This window comes from Ctenopharyngodon idella, chromosome 1, assembly GCF_019924925.1.
Source record: "Ctenopharyngodon idella isolate HZGC_01 chromosome 1, HZGC01, whole genome shotgun sequence".
Taxonomy (NCBI): domain Eukaryota; kingdom Metazoa; phylum Chordata; class Actinopteri; order Cypriniformes; family Xenocyprididae; genus Ctenopharyngodon; species Ctenopharyngodon idella.
Genome location: NC_067220.1, coordinates 29,911,191 through 29,933,247, shown reverse-complemented (window position 1 = coordinate 29,933,247; position 22,057 = coordinate 29,911,191). Strand labels below are relative to the sequence as shown.

Below are 22,057 nucleotides of genomic sequence, written 5' to 3'. Positions count from 1 at the left end.
GTGACTTATTCACGATAAAGCACTAGCCTCGAGTACTTTATTGCTTTTATAAAACGGTTACCACACAATACAAAAATTAAAGCCAAAAATATGTAACAATGCAACTTTCATGAAGTAAACTCTTACTAAAAGCCTTCCAAGTTACATTATTACGCCATTAGATGGTGGCAAAGACTGCCTTTATGAGCGTGTCAGTCAGTAGCGAAGACTTTTACATTGAAAAGACTGAATTGTTGTGAACACGGAACAAGACGCAACTGACAAATGCTTTGACTAGCGACTGTCAGTCACAGGAAAACCCCTTAACTGTTAAAAGGACAAGATAATACATCGGACATTTAAACAGATTTTTTATTATGAACATAGGACTGACCTGAAGGAAAATGCTAAATCTGAATGCAGGTAATAAAGTCGATCACTTGATCTCTTTCTCACAATACTCTTCTACAAAAAACAGTAAGCATCAATGAACAATATCAATTGAGAACATACAGTTTACGTTGCTAAGAGTGCAGTGTTTCCCATACATTAACTAGACTGTGGTGGCCCGCCACATTGTAATTTGTCCCGCCACAGTCTCAAAATTAAATGGAAATTAGGCGATATTTAAATAACCATCTGAAAATTGCACTCTTTTATATAGAGCAAAAGAAATAGACTAGCAGAATATGGGGACAGAAGAATATGTACATCGTTAAATTTAAGTTCACGGAAACTCGTCTTTCCTCCTCTGCAGCTGTCAATCATTCTCTGTTCAGCACTCAAACAGCACGTCACGTTCGGTAACGGCAGCCAGCGCTGTAAAATTCTCCAATATGATATATTCTCATTATAATACTTGATATATAGATAAAGAGCTGTGGATTTGCATAAAATGACTTTATCTTGCTGGAGTTTATTGCTGTTTCTGAACGATGTCATCATACTGGCTACAGGGTGTCTGTTAGATTGCACAACATAAGAGTTGTGAGTTTGCGTCACAAGCACAATAACTGGAATTTAAAAGTGAGAAGAACTATATGATCAATAAACTATATAAATATAAATCTAATATAATTTTTTTTTTTTTTCATTTCATAAGAATACAAATAGTAATTTTAAACTTTTTATTAACATATTTAGATTTTATAAAATTACTGTGCAAAGTTTTTTTTTCAAGAATTAGGCTAGCATACTTTTTGCTGCTGAATTATATACTCACCTAGTTCATTTATTTATTTATTTGTTGGTCAGGTTATGACTATATATTTCTATTCATTTGTTGTTTTTCTCTATAATGAAGTAGTGTGTTTAGTGCATTCTGGATTGTGTTTAACAAATCAAAGAGTGACCATTAGTTCCACAAATACAGATGTATAGATACAAGACCACACTAATTATTCTAGAAATAAATTAATTCAACAAAGGTAACCTCTTTTGCTACATATTTTTAATGGTTTAAATGTATACTCTACATGTTTGACCACTTATGAACTATCATTTAGCCTACTATATGTTGTGTACATGACTAATAGTAATTTATTTATTGGTGATGGTAGGGCACATTAGAGCACAAAATTGTTTACAAGAGAACACATTTCTTCATTGATCTAGTCACTTAATTTCACAGATTTATGCATTTAAATTTAAAAAATTTTATCCAGGGGGGCATGTCCCCGGACCCCCCTGAAGGAACCGATGTCCACCCACCACAGTCTCCTGTGGGAAACACTGGAGTGGTTGCTTAGGGTGTTGTGTAGTGATACACAGAACCGTTGGGTGAAGCGGTCATAGCCGTGTTTTATCGTGAATAAAACACAGCTATTGACCAATCAGAATCAAGGACAGGAACTAACCGTTTTATAATTAAAAATAAATAAGAAATCATTAAAAAATACTCTTATGAAATAATATTGTATATTCCTAAAAGAAACGACATAAAAAGACATGACTCAAAAGAGACTGTTCACAGCACACCTATGTAACTTTGTACAGTCCCTGCGGTCAGCTGATGGGCAGAGGGGAGTGGAGATGGAGAAGAGGTATCGCAGGAATGCTGACGTGACCGCAGTGCAAGAGGAACGGTGCCACTGGCCAGGCAGAAAGTCACCCCTCTCCCAGCTCACCCTGTGCTTGATCCAGAGGGGTAAATTATCCTAGCATCCTCTATTTATACAGTGTGTATATTTTCAGCAGTGGATGATTGGGATGCTGCAATGTGCGAAAGCAATGCGAAAACGTTGCCGTCCTTTCTGGGAAAGAGTTATTCTGAAGCAGAGAGAGTTTTGGCTGATGCTGGCAAAGCTGAATAACATAACTGCCATGACTTTGAGGGCTTGGTCCACTGAACCCTGCCCTGAACTAAACCAGTCAAAGTTTGGATGAAATTCATCAGAAAGATGAATTTTTATTTCATTGCAATCATACTCTACTCAGTTTTGTTGTTGTTGTTGTTGTTTCCATATAAAGTAATATTATAATAATAATGTAAAGCACAGAACATCCTAACATTCCTTTAGGAACCCAATAATAAAACATGTCCTAAAGGTACTAAAGGTTGCCTGCTTTGCTTTAAAGTGACAGAATTTATACACAAGTGCTGATTGATTAGCATGTGGCTGTCAACATACTTGACAATATTTTCACTTTATTGGGGGACATGTAGAGGCACCCTTCTTGTGCCCGACCATGACTGTATTGACATAGTAGTATGTTGTCTGTTAGCATGCTTGACTTGTACTATGGCTGAAGAGGTGAAGGGTTGAGTGCTGGTAGCGGCGTTCGTCTGTAATCTATGTATCCTGAGACAGTGATACATGGCCACAACTGCTGCATACAGCTGGATGTAGCCATAGGTTAAAATGTCAGAAGTAATGCTGGGAGATGTTCAACTGATACGTTACTGGACTTGGTAATGGCACTGTCAATAATGATTAATATGACTTTTTTTTCTAACCAAATGATTGACACTCATTAGAAATCAAGTTTTTCGTTCGTCTAGTGACTATATGTATATGCTCCAACTTTCTATGTGAAGTTCTGTGTTTTCGAGATCAGAACAACTATATACATTTTAATTTAATCTGAAAAAAGTTTACATTTCATAGTGCTTTGCTGACTGGTTTCCACTAATCACTCAGTACTACACCAAGTGTCCACTTTAGGTGCTTGATTATGCATTGGTTATAAGTGCACCAAAAGTTATTTTAGCAAAGTAACAAAATAGAAACAGACTCATCAAGCAGCCGTGGCATGCTGGCTATTCGGCGAATGCTAACAGGGGTTTTTCACAAGGGTTGCTAAGAGTGGTGTAGTGTTGTCCCAAACATGTATTCAAATAAACAGAGTGCCCTTTATTTTGGTTCATGTTATGAAAGGCATCAAACAATTCATTAGTGGAACGGTAGTTATACGATTTGCATTGTTAAATTCTGTGTATATTTACTCTACATGAAGATTTATGACCTTTGTGTTCTCTAAAGGATTTCTGGTTCACAATGTGCTGAAAGGTCTGGATCACAGTAAATTTAAACCTATAAATTCAAGCTTTGGTGGTATTTTAGAAAACCTCCATCTGAACCTAGTGAGGGTCACTGAGCCAGAGGGAAATCTAAATGCCAATTCTTCAAATAATAACTTCAAAGCAAACTAGATGTTGAAATTTCAGTATTTATAAACACTAAACATAAAATAATTGGTAAATGGTAATTAATATTTACATAAAAGTATACATCAAGTCATATTTTAATTATATTAAATTATGTCTGTGATTAATAAATGTAAAAAGTTCAGTGTTGGTTCATGAAACCTGATGCATTAACTAATGTTAACAAACTGAACCTTATTATAAAGTGTTAACCAGGAAAACTGTATCTTGGGACATAATTAAACATGTATATGTTCAGTAATATGATGCTTTAAGTAAATTACTCTTGTTGAGTTAACAGTAATGAAGCTGATTAGTTCTAAAAAAACAGGAAATGTCAGATATCTGAGAAAATGATGACCAAAACAAAAATATTATTGGTCATTTAATCGGATATGTGAGGTGGTATCAATTCCCATATATCCGTTTGAAACACTGCTCCATAAATGGAAAGAGGGTATTTATATCTAGATGTGACCACAAGGTTTCCATACACAGTATGTATTCTCAAGTATCTACCCTGATTCTCACTTCAGCTAGGTCATGCTAAGCTAAAGTCGCAACATAAAAAACATGAACAAAATAAAGCAGTGTTTCAAAGCTGTCAAAGTATGAATAAATAAGGCTTATAGATAAAGTATATGAATAAATAAGGCCACAAAAAATGAAAGCAATTTATCCTCCTTTTTCGCAATTGATTCTGGATGCTTGTATTGGCGCGCTAGATCATGTGTCACATTAAGAGATAAACTCTATGTACTCGTGACAGCCATGGGGGATTTCCATCATCATCCGGTGGACGCATTTAAAATCCCATCCCCAGTGACTGCAATTGCAAAAGATATATTTGGACTCTCTAGAAATAAAATTATATGAGAGGATTTTTCAGGCAGGCAGCAGGACATCATGCCTGTTAGGATCACTATGAATCAAGCTATAGGTCAAACTATGCTTATGGTTGGCAAATAGAGTGTCATTAGGAAATGTGCCTGAATACCTTTCAACAACTTTGCGCTGCTGATTATTTGCATGAATGTTTGTGTAACTGGAAGAATTACGGAAAATCAAAAAGAAAACCCATTTTTATCATTTCAATAAAATGCAGGGCCCTTGGACACCCTCTGTCCACCTGTTTAACCAACTGGACTGAGTATTGTGTGGCTTGACCTTTCAACCGCCATATGAGGTAAGCCCCAAGTTATAAGCATGTGAACTACAGTACAGAAAAACAATAGAAAAAAAAGTGCCAAATACACACACACAAACACACATTAGGTTTCATGTTTTATGGGGACATTCTATAATGATCTTATACTGTACAAACTGTATATTCTATCCCTAACCCTAAATCTACCCCTAAACCTACCCATCACAGAAAACTTTCTGCATTTTTACATTTTTCAAAAAACATCACTTGGTATTATATGATTTATAAGCTGTTTTCCTCATGGGGACCAAAAAAAAAACAAAAAAAAACAATGTCCCCACAAGGACAAGGATTTTAGATATTGCCATCCTTGTGGGAAAATTTTGTCCCCATAACATAGGGTATACAAGAAACATACACACACACACACACACACACAATTTTTAAAAAATAATTATTCTAATTTATTTGAAACCACAAATGTTTAAATCAATTAAGGGAATATATTACATTTAATATTGTTTACATTTTAATGTAATCTATTAGATGCCAAATTCCAAAATTGTACAATATTGCAATATTTTGTCCCAACACTCCAACAGAAGGCGCTGTCACTACTCTTTGGCTATATCTATTGTTTTGCCAAGGTAAACTAAATGGATACTTTTAAAGAAGAAATTTTCATGAGTAATAAGTTAAACATCAGATGACCTGACCATGAACAAAAAGTTCCTGGGCAACCACATCCATTTCTATTCCTTGAAGCATTTGTCAAACATATCACAAATCAGTAGCCACATAAATATGGACTTCAGAATTTCACAACAGAACATGCTTGTCTTTGTTTATATCTTTTATCTTTCCCTGTTTTATTTCTCCAGGAAAAGATATGTTACTGGTCTTAATATGAAACTTTTTTTTTTTTTTTGCTTTCAGTGGGTAAGGAAGGAGAAAAGGGGTGGGAGGGCTAGAGTGAAAGCAACACTTTGGGGGGCTGTCCAATGTGCTGCCTTAAATTAGCCAAGGGAGAGGTTGGACTGAGGGTGGAGCTTTGTGCTGTCACTATCTCCCTTGTTAAGTATTACCTGCAGTGCTTCAGTAGGTTGGCTGCACTTGTACTGTGTGTAAGGACAGAGAGGGGGGAAACATAGCAAATCAAAACCAAGCCTTGAGAAATCACAGGGCACCATCCTAAATTTTACTTGGACACTGCAGTGCATCTATTTTAGCAAGTTTATGTAGTGCAACTAGCTGTAAATATGGCTGGTTGTCTGCAAAGAGGAAGACTGAGTGCAGCAGGAGCACCTCTGAAGTGTCTGTTTATAGTGATTTCATTAGTATGTTGTCTCTCTAAAGTGGACGCAGATCCGTTCAACGCGGCTTTCCACCATAGGCACAGATCTGGACCTACCGCTGAAACAATCTTGGTAGCCAACAATGGGATTAGAGTTCCCTTTGGACGCTCCATCTATCTGGATCCTAACAATGACCTTGTGACTGAAGTGCATGAAGGAGACCGCTGTCACATTACAGTCCTGGACAATGACCCACTGGCCCAGAGACCTGGAATGCTAACACCCAAGAAGTTCCCCTGTGCTTTTGGTGCAGAAGAGGTGAAATATACTCACTTTGGTTCCCGGAGCCCAAGCAAAGACCACATTAAACTGCAGCTGAGGTATGACTCCAACACAGACACAGTGGTGGTTCCTTTCATTCTTGAAGTAGAGGTGGTCTTTCAGCAACTGGAGATTCTCACTCGTAACATGCCTCTGGTTGTGGATAAGCTCAATGGGCTAAGCAACCCAATTGACAAAAAAACTTTGGAGTTTGCATTTGAAGATGGTGTCACTACATGCAAGGTGACCACACTGGTTGGTGCAGGCAAACTTCCCAGGTATGGTAGTCTTTCTGATAACTCTATGAATGGCCAGATGATTAATTGTGATGATTTTGTCAAGAAGGGAATTCAGTATCAACACACCGCAACCACCAACTCTCCTAACAGAGACTACATTCCAATGCTAGTAGAAGTACAAGATAATGATGGTAATACTATTCAACAAGAACATTTCCAGATAATGGTTAGAATCAAAGAGGGTAATGAAAATACACCACCAAAGCCTAGCTTTATATCTATGATGATGATGGAGATTGACCAATTTGTGATGACAGCCATTACTTCAGATATGCTGGCAGCTGAGGATATTGAATCCGATTCTGATGATTTAATCTTTAACATAACATCTCCCTTGGGCTATCAGCAGGGCTATATTATCAGCACAGATGATCAAAACCAGCCAATCACTTCTTTCCATCAGAGAGATATTAAAGACCTGAAGATCGCTTACAAGCCTCCCTCTGAGGATTCAGACGTAGAAAGAATTTTCCAGATTGAATTTGAAATTGTTGACACTGATGGGGCTGTTTCTGATTCTTTTGCATTCATGATTGTTGTGAAGCCAATGAACACTTTAGCTCCGGTGGTAACCAAAAATACAGGACAGCTGCTTTTTGAGGGTCAGTCAAGACCACTATCCAGCTCACAAAATTTAGAGATCAGTGATGAAGATAATCTTGATGATGTGAAGATTACTGTTGTTGATGGCTTGAAACATGGAGAGCTGACTGTGCTAGGGTCTCAACGAAAATTTTTCACCACAGCTGATCTAGATGCTGGCATTGTTATGTACCAGCACGATGGAAGCGACACCTACAGTGACAACATTATATTCAGAATGACTGATGGCACTAATGAAGTAGAGTTTTTGTTCCCCATCACAATTGCCCCAACTGATGATGAACCCCCTATTATAAATGCAAACACTGGTATTGTGCTTTTTAAAAATGAAGTGATGCAAATCTCCCCCTTTATCCTGAGTGCCACTGACATTGACTCTGAGGATTCAACAATAAAATTTATTTTAGAAGAGCCATACTCAGCAATTGGTGAGCTGCTCATCAAACAGGTGGAGCCTCCTCCAGATCCATCTGCATGGAAATTTAGTGCAACAGATGAGATGTTTGAACAGGTGGTAACAGAATGGTTTCAGCAGGATATTCTGGATGGGAAGCTGTTCTATCGTCACAAAGGACCTCATAGTACCACCACTGTGATCGACCAGTTTGCCTTTAGAGTCCAGGATGACAATGACCCACCAAATCAATCAGGAGAGCATGTGTTCATTATTAAAATCCACCCGGTTGATGACATTCCTCCAGAACTTTACCCTGGCACCACACTACACATGACAGTCAAAGAATACGAGCTGACATTTTTTAAGAAGAAATTTCTACGTTACACAGATCTGGACTGTGATGACAGGGATCTTAAATACACCATCATCAAACCTCCTACTGACACAGATGAAAACAGCCCTGTTCCTCTTGGTGCTATTGTACTGACTGATAACCCTGATGTCATAATCAGTGAGTTTACGCAAGCTCAGGTCAACCACCATAAAGTGGCATACAAACCCCCAGAGCAAGAGCTTGGTATTACTCCAAAAGTGGTCCAGTTTTCATTCAGCGTGGAGGACACTGCTAGTAATTCTGTTGATGGTCTTTTTACAATCTTTTTACAGCCTGTTGACAACAAACCACCTGTAATTACGAATACTGGTTTCACTGTTCTGGAGCGAAATACTTATATAATAACCAAAAATGAACTTGATGCCTCGGACCAGGACACTGAGGATGAGAATATTAAATTTATAGTGACCCAGATTCCCAGGTTTGGGCAGCTGCAATATTTAGGAATTGACATGTCTAATGGAGAAACATTTGTGCTGGAGGACATTGAAAACAGCCGACTCGCCTACATCCACAGTGGTGAAGAATCTCTTCAAGATGTCATTAAGCTGGATATTAGTGATGGCTTCCATGAAGTCCCCATTGTTGTCAAGATCAGCATCAAGCCTGTCGATGATGAAACTCCAAAAATTATGTTACCGGCAGGTTTGTTAGGGGCCTCCATTGATGTACTTGAGAATGGCGCAACAGAAATCACCAGCAATGTTATTCAGGGTCGTGACGAAGACACAGATGACCTCATGCTGACTTTCATAGTTGAGGAGCCTCCTAGGCTAGGAGAAATAATGGTGAATGGAGCTCCTGCTGAGCGCTTTACGCAGCAAGACATAATCAATGGCGTGGTCGTCTATGTTCACACTAGTGGTGAAATCGGCCCCATCAAAGAGCATGATTCCTTCAATCTCACAATATCTGACATGTCAGATGAATGGGTTGTTGGTGGCAACAAAGTTCAAGGGGTCCGTGTCCACGTCACCATTCTTCCTGTAGACAGCATTCCACCTATTGTTAATGTAGGTGGCCAATTTGTAGTAGTCGAGGGTGAGAAAAATGTTATCACATTAGAGCACATTCAAGCTGAGGACATTGACACTGATAATGATGATATCTTGTGTACTATCATTGTTCAGTCCACATCTGGCTATGTGGAGAACATCTCCCCAGCTCCTGGGTCTGAAAAATCCAGAGTAGGCACTGCCATCACTGCATTCACCATTAAAGATGTTGGTCTAGGTCACATCTATTATGTCCAAAGCATTCACAAGGGCGTGGAGCCAGTGGAGGACAGATTCACTTTCCGCTGCTCAGATGGCATTAACTTTTCAGAAAGGCACTTTTTCCCCATTGTCATTATCCCAGCCAATGATGAAAAGCCAGAGATTTTCATTCGTGAGTTTGTTGTTATGGAGGGGATGAGCTTGGTTATTGACACTCCTATTTTGAATGCTGCAGATGCAGATATCCCAAGTGATGAATTAGTTTTTGAAATACTTAAAAACCCAAAACATGGAAACATAGTTCAGCAGTTGAGCACTGGGACAGTTCCAGTGGTGAAATTTACCTTAGAGCAAATAAAGGAGGCTTCCAATATTGTTTATGAGCATGATGACTCTGAAACCAAGGAAGACAGTTTTGAAATTCGACTCACTGATGGGAAGCACACTGTCGAAGAGAAGGTCGTCATAATAGTCATTCCTGTTGATGATGAAACCCCAAGGATGGCCATCAACGATGGCCTGGAAGTAGAAATTGGAGAAACCAAAGTAATTAGTAATAGAGTCCTGAAGGCCACAGATCTGGATTCTGAGGACAAAGAGCTTACTTACATTATCCGTTATGGCCCTGGCCAAGGCTACCTTCATAGAATTACCAAACATGGAGATGTAATTGGCAACATTAGTACTGGAATGAATTTCACTCAAGATGAACTTGACAAACAGTTGATTCAGTACGTACACACAGGCCAAGAGGGTGTCCGTGACCTGCTAAAGTTTGACGTAACTGATGGAATCAATCCCCTCATTGATCGCTACTTCTACATTAATATTGGCAGCATGGACATGGTCTTCCCTGATGTTATCAACAAGGGTGTGACCCTCAAAGAGGGAGGTAAGGTCACCTTGACCACAGACCTTCTCAGCACAACTGACATCAACAGTCCAGATGAATATCTAAGTTTCAGCATCACTCGTGCTCCTAGCAGGGGCCATCTTGAAAGTACTGATCTCCCAGGGGTGCCCATCTCCACCTTCACTCAGCTGCAGCTAGCTGGAAACAAGATCTACTACATCCATACATCTGACGATGAAGTGAAGATGGACAGCTTTGAGTTTGAGGTGACAGATGGCTATAACCCTGTCTTCCGCACCTTCCGTGTATCCATTACAGATGTTGACAACAAGAAGCCAGTATTGACGATCAACAAGCTGGTGCTGGGGGAGGGAGAAACCAAGCTGATCACACCCTTTGAATTGACAGTGGAGGACCGTGACACACCAGACAACCTGCTGCGATTTGTAGTGACTCAAGTGCCAGTTCACGGTCAGCTTCTGTTCAATGGAACACAAGTCATTACATCATTTACCAAGCAGGATCTAAATGAAAACCTTATTACTTATAGGCATGATGGCACAGAGACAAATGAAGACAGCTTCTCTTTCACAATTACTGATGGGACTCACACTGAATTTTATGTTTTCCCTGATACTGTATATGAAACTCGTAAGCCTCAGATGATGACTATTCATATTAGCACAGTGGACAATGGGGTGCCTCAAATCATTGTAAACAAAGCAGCACCCACACTTAGGGTTCTTCATACTGGGCACGTTGGATTTTTGATAACCAGCAAAGCTCTAAAGGCTGAGGACAGAGACAGCCCAAACAAAGTGCTTAAGTATGTTGTAACTGAGACCCCTCTTCATGGCTTTATCATGAATTCTGCTTTGGGCAATGATAGCATCAAGTCCTTCTCACAGGGTAAGTTATACTTATTTTCCTTTTGTTTCCTAAGTATTTTATGCAAAACCGGTTACTGTTATTTAAGATTTATTAATCTCCGACTTCTCACACTCTCATTTCTCGTCATTAGCCGATATCGATGATATGAAGATTTGTTATGTGCTTCTTGATGGGTCCAATGCCACAAGTGACATATTCTACTTCACAGTGGAAGACAATGGTAAGAATGCCTCTTCCTTGCCCCTCTCATTAACTGAAAGTGTCATGTGTCACTAAAGCTGCTGTTGGAATTCCCAAGCTTTCAGTTACTTATTTAAATCAATTTTGCTGAAGGGGAATTTTCTAGGCTGGCTCATAATTAGGAGAGTTTCTTTGTCAGACAATATTAAAAAGTAAACAGAAAACACAATTTATTTAAATTTTAATAGTACTGTGACAGTTAAAGATTGGAACCAATGTGGTGATTCAATGCTTCTTAATTTTATCTGGTCAAAATGCCAACACTTTCTGAGTTTAACTGTGAGATTTGGAAATGCTACTGTATGTCGCCTCAGCATTGACACACACACACTCAGACACGAAAAGGAAACACTTTAAACAAAGGATTAAACAAAGAAACTTTTTTCAACTTGGATGAGCCTGGACAAGTGGGTAGAGCTTTGGTGGTCAGCAAATAATAGAAATTGGCTAACATGCTTGGATTGAGGATCAAGCCTTTTTTTTTTTTTTTTTTTTTTATTGAATGTCTAAGTAATTCCCAGTAACTTTAAGTGTTTGTTTTTTTGTTTGTTTGTTTTTTTGTCTAAAGTTTATTTTGTACTTGTATTTCAATTCACTGTCAATGTTAATTCTTATGATCTGCACAAATGAGTTTGTGTATCTGTAAAAATTCCTTTATTGTAAATTTAAAAAGGAGCAGACATTAGCTTGTTAGTAGTTTAACTTATGGCTCTTTAGCTGTGTCGGAACTGAAGCATGCACGAGGGCTGGCACTGTCTCTTTGGCAGCATTTCAGCTGGAGGCAGTCATTACTATAAGAGCCAAAAAAGATACATGCTGTCAGAGGCCTAGCCAAGATGGTAGAAACAATACCATTTAGACAGACTAAAAAGAAGCCAGGACTAAAAATGATTACTGTTTGGAGGACACTGTTTGTGAGTACATTTTAAAAACCTCAGATTGCCATGTTACAATGTCTAAAATTCCTATAGGCAATAGGTAACAGAAAAGAATGGAACAGGTTCATACACTGAGACAGTGTGTTTACATATACAATTCTCAAAGTAACTCTCCTCTTCCGTTAAGACTGACTTTATATTCTTTATGTTTGGGGTTCCAGAGACCCCAATTCTGTAAAAGCAATAATAGTCATTTCAAAATTAACCTTTTTTTTCCCCCTTTCAATTCTTTTTTTCCCTTTCAAATCCCCAGATTTAGTCAAAACACGATATTACTGTTTTGTTTTGTTTGTTTTGTTATTAATAAAATAGGTTGCACTTTTCAGAGATTAAATTGTATCAAAAATAATCAGTTCTAATAAGACTAGGACATGTCATAAAGTATCAGCCGAATTAAGTGTTTTAAGTCATGCATTAATGAAAAGGCCTTAAAGGCAGTGTAGGCAATTTATTTATAAACACTTTTTTATATACTGGTCTTCACATCCTGATAGCAATCAATAATAGAAGTGGTCTAAATATTAAAACATGTACAGCACATTTCCCTTCTGGTCACCGTGATTTTGCCAAGACATGTTCCTGGATCAACATATTTTGTTGATCCTGGAATAACATTCCAGTCTGAAAATTTAGTCTTAACCCTATTCCTACCCCTAAACCTAATCCTACCCATAACTTATCCCTAAAATCAGAATCGAAAGATAGGTGAATAACATTAATGTAGAAGCACCTAACCCTGGTTGCAAGCCTAAACTTGACATAAACAGTAAACTTGTCCCTCAAATCTGATTGGTTGATTGGAATGTTGTTCCAGGATCAACAAATATGTAAGACATGTTCCAGGATCAATATGTTGATCCTGGAACATGTCTTACTTGGCAAAATCACGGTGACCAAGCCTCAGGACCAAAAAAAAAAAAAAAAAAAGAAGAAGTTTGTCCAATCATTGCATTTGGTCGGTCTGAATCAGTCATCTTTTACAGCTCCTCCTGAACCAAAACAACGAGCTTATGCTGCGTACACACCACGTCATAACCATAATTACAAGATGGCATCCCATGACTTTCTACACGGAACTGTTCACGTCCTCAGACTCGGATTTATGCATTTCTATGTCAACACTTTTAACGCTGAAATGAATCTGCAGCAGTCAGGTGGTACAAATAAGAGCTCTTTAAGTTGTTTACGTTCATTATTATTGTAATGTACTTTGAGACATGAGGTAATTTGACGCAGTCTCTCGTCTTGTGATGCTTTGCAAACTCTGCTGTGTGTGTTCATGTGTTTTGAAGGAGGCGTGGCTTTGGAGACGCTCTGAAGGGTGGGTGGGACCTCATGCTTTCAAAGCTAGCTTGCTATTGCTAGCCTCTCTGAAATTGCCTACCCTACCTTTAAGGTCTCACAGACCCTAAACAGAACATGCTTGCACACAAACTAGGACCTTAAAGGGAAAAAAAAGCGCTATGGCACAATAGCTTGCGTGCTACAAGGGGATACACTAATACACACATACATATAAAGGTCAGAGTTTCCAAGGCCAGAAGGGGTGAAGACGAGGTGTGAAAAAGGAGTTGATGTTATAGATACCAGTAGAATGCCAGCCATAATATGAGGGCTATGTGCAGTGTGAGCCAGGTGGTAATATTTCAGTTCAGTTGCTGTTGGACTACACACAATATTTTGAAGGGGTAGCACAAATAATGGTCTTATTAGTGGGTAGGTCATGCGGCTTTTTGATAAGTTTCCTTCCAATTTGCTGAGTTAAACCACAAAGGACTTAATTTGGATACCCATCCACCATTTTAAACTAAGCTTATATATCTATGCCATAACTCATATTCAAATAAATGTTATATGATCATTTGTTAGATGGTGGAATGCATTTCCTCTGAGATTTGTGGCTCCAGCTACACTGACCCGGTGTAAGTGTAGAAGTCATTGCAGACAGGGACGTGTGTGTGTCAAGGAGCAGAGATCTGCTAACAGATCTTTTTTCAAAGATCCCTCTATGCCTGGCTGAAACTCAAAGCCATATGCTAAAAACCTTGGGGCTTCCCCTTGACTAATTCTTCTTTTGAAATATGTAAAAGATGGAGAAGATCATACTGCTTGGTTGGATTTGGATTTTCTTCCAAAAAATCAAAAGTCTGTATTTGTGAAAAGCCAGGGAGCTTAAACATAGATTTTGCTCCAAAACCTTGTGACCTTTTGAGGCATCATAGGCGCTCTGTAGATTGTTCCAAAACATACCTGCAAAAAGGGAGGCATCACATGTATCTGTTCTGCAACAAGTTTTTGTAAAAAAAAAAAAAGGGCAGACAAAATTATATAAATGTTGATAAATACTCTTTTACTTTTAAAACAAGTATATTTTTGACTAAATATTGATTATTTGGCTAAATATTCATGTGTGTGGTGTATTTGTAATGCATTTTAGAGTATCAAATTGATAGTTTAGCAAAATGCTAACACCAAACTCAATTGAAATCAATGTGAGTCTACCGTTATTTCCTGGGCAAATGAATGCCAATGTATAGCATTCCAAAACAGTCAAATACAATGTCCTCTTTCAGTTAGGATGCTGCCTTAGAAGGTAGCTGCCTATGTAGGCAGTACACAGTAAGCTACTGTAGCTCACAAGGTTTTGGAAAAAAGCCATAGTCTTTCATTTCGAGGTATACAAAACAGATTCTATAACTTTCTCAAGTTTGGAGGTTTCTTTTTCATCATAGACGTCTGCACCTAATCTGTGTGTCAGACATGTAAACACCCAAAAGATTTACTGCTCTATGGTGCCAGTGGCTGCCACAACCACACTAAACACAGGAGCCACATCGTCATTGATCTAGTTCCTCCTTGCAACTCTCAGATTTATGATAGTTTGTGAGAGTGCTAAAGGATATGATGCATGGTTCTGGGGTTATTCTTATCTCTCACAGATGGCAGAGTTCTTCCTGTGACCTGAGCCTTGAGATCACCCTATGGTGCCTTTTCCTTTAAAGAGTACTTTCTCTTGATCTCTCTCCCTCTGCCTACCACAGACAACTTAGGCGACTGGTGTCAAAAGAGATGTGGCTGGTCTGCCATGCCATAATTCATCACCCTGCACTTTGGGGATCAGTTGCCTGGCTTTTGCAAATGTCACGTGGACAAGTACAGTACCTGCCAGTGTCCAGTTGTCAAATATTCCCCCAGTGGAATGCCTGGAATTACATGAGACGCCTAACATAGACTTCCAAGCTTGGTGCTTGTGAGATGCCATTATTAGATGCAGAGGAAATGGCTAAAGCTTCTCAGGTCAGAAAGCTGTGACCCATATTTGAATATGACTTCATGTTGCCTCGTGATGTCAGATAGTTTTGGGTCTAATCTGAAGCACGGTCATACATTTTCATGTTTAGGATACTTAACTTAGCCCTAGTAGTTCTGATGAATATAAAAGTGTATAGATACCAGGCTAGTTTAGTCTTGCAATATGCTTCTGGCAGTGAATGATGATATCCTCCTAGCATTCTCTCCCATGCCTGTGGCTCTATACATATAACTATTCTATTGACTTGTGGCACTGAGGTGATCTATCAGAACTATCAAACTCTGTCCTTAAAGGGTTAGTTTACCCAAAAATGAAATTTCTGTCATTAAGTACTCACCCTCATGTCGTTCCAAACACGTAAGACCTTTGTTAATCTTCAGAACACAAATTAAGACATTTTTGATGAAATCCAAAGCTTTTTTTTTTATTATTATTTTTATCCCCAATAGAAAGAAACATAATTACTGTCATTCAAGTTCTAGGAAAGTGCTAAAGACATCGTTAAAATAGTCAATGTGACTACAGTGGTTCAACCTCAATGTTATGAAGCGATGAGAATACTTTTTGTGCGCAAAAACTAAACAAAAATAACGACTTAATTCATCAAATTCTTCTTTATCCTGTCAGACTCGTACACAGTTGACGTGGTGAATGCAGTTCAGCGCTTCCATGTTTACGTCTGAAAGCGGCTCAGTACTTAATGACAGATATTTAACACTGTTGATGTATGTAACACATGAGACTTTCTGAAAGCAAAAATTAAGTTGTATTTTTAAGCATAATAGCAACAAAACCATTAATTCCTTGTAGAATTATTACTGCCAGCCTGAAACAAAGACATAACTATGGTTGTTAATGTAAATGTTAGTTTATGTAAAAGTCAGGAATACATTTTTTTTTTTTTTAAAGGCTATAACGTGGTAGCTTTAATTATTGTTGGTTCAGTTCTTAATTTTTTTATTTTCTTCTGCAATATCAAAGGCTGGGGTGACTTGAATGAGTGAGAATGTGACCATTACTTAGCCCTGCATTCTTTTTATATATTATTGCAGTCATAAATACCTCCAGCACTTCAGACATTCCCCTGTGACGCCTGAACCCATTAAATGAGTTAGCACCACTCACTGATGCTGATCTTTCCTGGGCTTTACTGCCGCTCCAGCTTACAGCACAAACCCTTAAATTAAATACTTTGTAACACCACAAAACTGCTATTGCACTGCTCTGATTCTCATGACTTATAGTGAACTAAAAACAACATTCTGAGAAAACGGTCTCAAACACTCATGAGAAAACATTCTGCTTTCACAGGGAGAGACTTTTGTGTTGTTTGTTCATTGTAGACACAAATCCCCCTAGAGTGTAGAAAGAAGCAGAAAGAACCATGACAGTGGGTTTGGGCCACCCAGACAGTGCCTGCTGTCCGCCTCAGTTGTTGCTCCCATGCACAGATAAAAGTTGACAAAAGGGGAGAACAAGGGAGGGGATAAGTGCAGGGAGTGAGGATACAGCTGTCAGTTCCCTCTCTTGGAATCTGAAAACCACTGAGAAATGGTGTGAGAAAGAGAAGAAAAAGTGCACAGTCAGAAAACTGAGGTGGCCTCCACGGTCACTGTTAAACAGCACCTGCCTTCCAAGCATAGCAATAAAACTATTTAGGAAATCGCCTCAGGTCTCTAAGGGCTAAATTCACTCTGGAAATTAGAGTGCATTAGTGATAGTGGATCAAAACATAATTTGTTAATGCATTTCTTTAGATTACAGTTATAAAGGGTCTGTTCAAAGTGAACTACATAGGCAGGTCACTAGGTTTTGGAAAATTGACCAGTGGGCCACAAGAAGGTGGTAAGGGGTCCATGGAAAATCTAAGAGAGAGAGAGAGAGAGAAAAAAAAAGATTTTACAAAATACATTTTTAGGGCTGTCAAAGTGAACGTCAGCATAAGATATTAAATATGTCTAATGCACATTTAACCGATTTTATATTATTAATTTAATTCTGCTTTCTAAACACTGAGAAAGTAATGATTATTTTATTCTATTCACAGACCTAGTTTTCAACAGTTTCTTTTTACCACTAACCTTGTTCAATGTAAAGCAATATTCTCATCAAAACTGCTTTAGAATGGTATTTATTGTGAAACATGCAATATAGAGTTTTAAATGAATTTAAAAATGTTTAACATTACTCTAATAGAGGGTAGGAAAATAGATGGCTTTAGCACAATGGCAAATTACATTCTTAATTTACAGATTTTTATGGCCAAGTATTGTATGTTGCGATTCTCTTTTTGATGCTTTTATGCATTTAATTGTTCCTATATAATATACATTTATACAGTATAATCATGATAAACTAATTTGTGCACAGAATTTATTGAATAGAGGGACATTGTCTCCACTGCAAGTGGAAATATTTTCCATGATCTTGCAGACAAAGTGCCCTTATCCAGGCCCAGAGAAACGTCACAGGGCCCTCCGTCTCACAGGTGACTGCTGGATTGGAACTGAAAGAGAGCCTTCTGTCTGTCCATTTGATAATCCTCTGATACAGCCTCACTAAGCTCAATATCAGCTCATACTCAAACTGGGCAGTGTGCCTGAGAAAATTGTCTCCTAAAGAAATAGGCACTTGGCTGAGCTACGATACGATTCACCTTATATTAAGCCTTTGATACATGCTTCATTTTCTTTGCATTGTACCTTTGTTTAATAAATCAGCTTGTGTTTAACATGTGTTAATGTGCTCAGCTATTTAGTTAGATCTTAATTGGTGCATTAGCAATGCTCCTGAGATGTGCACAGTATTCACACTCCTGTGAAAGCTTAACAAGAGATAAAACATCTAATTTGTATGGGGCTCCCTCACATCTTCTATGTCAATCAACTTTAATGTTTTTAACGGCCCTTCAGCAAACTAGGGCAAACATAAAAATGATAAATGAGTTCTGTATTTTTAGGCAGAGCTGTCAGACACTTGAGCTTGGTCATAGCCAATGCTGTCATGTCAGGCTAAGCCGTTTCCTAAACTGAGGAGAGTGGTAAAGATGAAGTCCAACTGTCAACATGATGATGCTGTTTTATTGAATATTACTGTAAATCAATCTCACAACATAACCTCTATTTCCAACACTTCAAACTACTGTTTTTTTTGTTTTGTTTTGTTGTTTTTTACACATATTGCGATTTGAACTGCAATATTACTTCTGCATATGCTCACATCAGAAGAGCAGCTCTCGTGTTCAGCAGGGTGTGTAAAAACTACAAAATCGTGAGCAATACCTACAAACTGAACTGTTTTGTGCACAAACTGCCGGAAATAGTGTTTCACTTTTAGGTTGGTTTCACACTTAAAATTGCAATTTTGTTAAAATTGCTTACAAGTTATTGTTATATAAAGCAATGTCCAGTATCAAGGACTTAATTATTTGGTAAGGCAAATGCCAGCTGTAGAAAATCAGAACAGCTTGTACCAAGAAATAGTGTCCAAGAATGGTCACTTCTTTAGGGATAATCAGAGTCATGGGGCAGCATGGATTATGGCAAAATGGGATTGAGGATCCTTTCAAAGTCATTACAGTTCTTTATCCTACTTCAGTCAGTCAAGATTCAGGATTGTATCTCTTCACTGCTTAAATCATTTAATCCACAGAGAGAGTCTAATCCGATTATACTTTAATCTGATTACTCAAAATGACAGTCACTGAAGTTTGTATTATCTGAAAAAGTGCTAGAATAATGCTGAAATCAATAATATATTTCAGGTTATAGCTCTATTAAAATGAAAAAAAATTAAAATATCAATACAATATCTATTTTGTTTCTATCTTAACATGAATATTAGCCTATAGTTTGGATCTGGAGCACATATGGAAGTAAGTGTAGCACATATAGAAGTCTTGGGAGACAAAAGGTCTACTTTATTGTCCCTGCTGCTGTTTTCATGGCTAGTGATGGAAGTGGTAACAAAACTCTCCATCTTTTGTGTTAATCTGCACCAACTACAATATTTCACAACTGCTTTCTTTATACACTATCATAGAATGGGCTTTCAGCACTAACCTGACACCTGGTTGGACTTTCTCTTGAACCTCATTCATTTACCAACAAAAGTAGTAAAAAAAGAAGATTGTGTGAAAATATATTGTGTCTTAATTTTACTGTAGTAATGAGGGAAAGACAAAAAAAAAAAAAAAAGTGTTGAGTGTCAATATACGAAACCACCCCAGGACATTTACAAGCAGGACTCGGGATCAAATTGTGCTCATTTTGGCCCCTCTTTCTTTCTACATTTCTGAACTTGAAAGAGATGAAATCATTAGAAAACGGTTGAATTGTGTATATCAAGGTGCTCAAATACACACTTTGTCTTTTTTATTGTGCTTCATCAAATTCAATTCATTGTGCTTTTCTCTGTTTGAAAAAGGGGGCAACAAACTGAAGCCACAACCGTTCCGTCTGAATTGGGCCTGGATATCCCTGGAAAGAGAATACTACATTGTAGATGAGGATGCAAAGTTTCTGGAGGTCACCCTCAAACGCCGGGGATACTTGGGAGAGACATCATTTGTCAGTAAGTATTTATTAAAGTGAAGGAATTACCCAGTTAAGTCAAAATATAGGTTAAATATATATTTGTAATATGTTAAAAACAATAAACAGGGCTTGTGCTGAGGTTTAATTTGTCTGCAAACAAAGTATTCAGAACATGATCATTTGTGAACAAGAATTCTTTTGTGGAGATAAAAATACAGTTCATTAAATACTGAAATCCTAATAAAAAACAAAACAGAATTTCCTTCATTGTCATGCTTGCTTATATTTAGAGATACACAATGTTTGTTTGCAACTATTACAAGTTGGTCCCTCTGTGTCTGGTATTTTCACAGCCTTTTAACAGTGATTTACAATCTCTTAAATTGTACCACAGCCTTTTACGGTTATTAAAATGTATGGTTATAAAGTAGTCAGCAGACATCTTAAACTTCTCACAGCTATAGTCTTGTCCTGTCAATAACCGCATCACAAACTATTTACTCAATTTGAGTGACTTTCATAGTTTAAGGTCTCCAAAGAATGTTTTCTATTTTAAAGGCATTGCCACCAAGGACGGCACAGCAAAACAGGACAAAGACTTCCGTGGCAAATCTCAGAAACAGGTCCAGTTTAACCCTGGCCAAACATCCGCTACCTGGAGGGTGAAGATATTTACTGATCAAGAGTTTGAAACTTCAGAGATGTTTGAAATTCAGCTCTCAGAGCCAGTGATGGCTGTTCTTGAATACCCTGATATAGCTACTGTGGAGATTGTGGATCCTGGTGATGGTAATTATACAATGCCTAATTATTTCCTACTTTGTGTAGTGTAAACACATATATCTATAGTATTGCTTTCAGAGTGTGTGCACCACAATAGCATCGGAAAGAACAACTCCCTACTAATGCCAATGGTTTTGAAATTAAATGGTCAACAAGCACAACATTTTGTCTACTTAGGCTTATATTATATATACACATATATTTATATATATATATATATATATATATATATATATATATCTCCTATAATTATATACGTCAACATTTAAGCATTGAAATGTATCTCTTTTCAGAGTCCACAGTGTTCTTCCCTCAAGCAGAATACCGTATAGAAGAGGATATAGGAGAACTACTAGTCCCGGTCCGCAGATCAGGAGATGTCAGCCAGGAACTGATGGTTATTTGTTACACACAACAAGGTAAGCTCAATTAAACCTAGTTTTCTAATCACAATATTATCCATTTCCACATAATATTATGAAATCATTTTAATCATACTGTTATGTAATGACATGATTATTCGAATATTGCGTGACAATATTTTAGTTTATGACTCATAACCTATTGTTTATTACATCTGAGGACCTTACATGACCTTACTTCAAATGTACATCTGTAGTACTTGAAAGTCTGTTTGTATAAAAAAAAGAAATCCTTCTATACAGGCAGTGCAACCGGAACCACCCCCAGCACAGTGCTTTCCTATTCAGACTACATCACAAGACCAGAGGACCACACCAGTGTTCTGCGCTTTGATAAAGATGAGCGGGAGAAGTCGTGTCGCGTCATAATTATTGATGACTCCCTCTATGAAGAAGAGGAGAGCTTCAATGTGTCCCTCAGTATGCCTATGGGTGGCCAAGTGGGAGCCAAGTTCCCCAAAGCCAAAGTGGTCATCTTGGCTGATAGTGATGATGGTGAGTTGGCAAGAACAAACAGCTGAATAAATAATGTTCTCATAAATATATAAAATTCTTTCAGGATTCTCTGATGAATAGAAAGTTCAAAAGAACAGCATTTTTTAAATCGATTTTTTTTTAAGTATGTAAAAGTCTTTACTGTCATTTTCTTACTTTCGAAAATATTTGTTTAAATATAATTTTTATTTCTTTAAAAGAACCTTTTGAACAGTATACTGTATATACTATAATATGTATATTATCGTACTTGGGACTGAGCCTATATATAATTACAGTACTGTAACTA

The 22,057-nt window shown here is 37.8% G+C and overlaps 1 protein-coding gene and 1 long non-coding RNA gene across 2 annotated transcripts in view; one reads left to right on the top strand and one right to left on the bottom strand.

The window, feature by feature from the left end:
- Positions 1-22,057, bottom strand: part of LOC127512719 (uncharacterized) — a 60,872-nt gene that overhangs the window by 28,421 nt on the left and 10,394 nt on the right. The window lies entirely within an intron of this gene.
- frem3 (Fras1 related extracellular matrix 3) overlaps positions 1,989-22,057 on the top strand; it is a 34,679-nt gene continuing 14,610 nt past the window's right edge. Inside the window, exons 1-6 of the mRNA XM_051893830.1 lie at positions 1,989-11,060; positions 11,173-11,262; positions 19,959-20,105; positions 20,627-20,857; positions 21,145-21,270; positions 21,517-21,768. Coding sequence (XP_051749790.1) covers positions 6,032-11,060; positions 11,173-11,262; positions 19,959-20,105; positions 20,627-20,857; positions 21,145-21,270; positions 21,517-21,768 — 5,875 coding nt within the window. The 5' untranslated portion in view covers positions 1,989-6,031. The remainder of the gene's footprint in view (positions 11,061-11,172; positions 11,263-19,958; positions 20,106-20,626; positions 20,858-21,144; positions 21,271-21,516; positions 21,769-22,057) is intronic.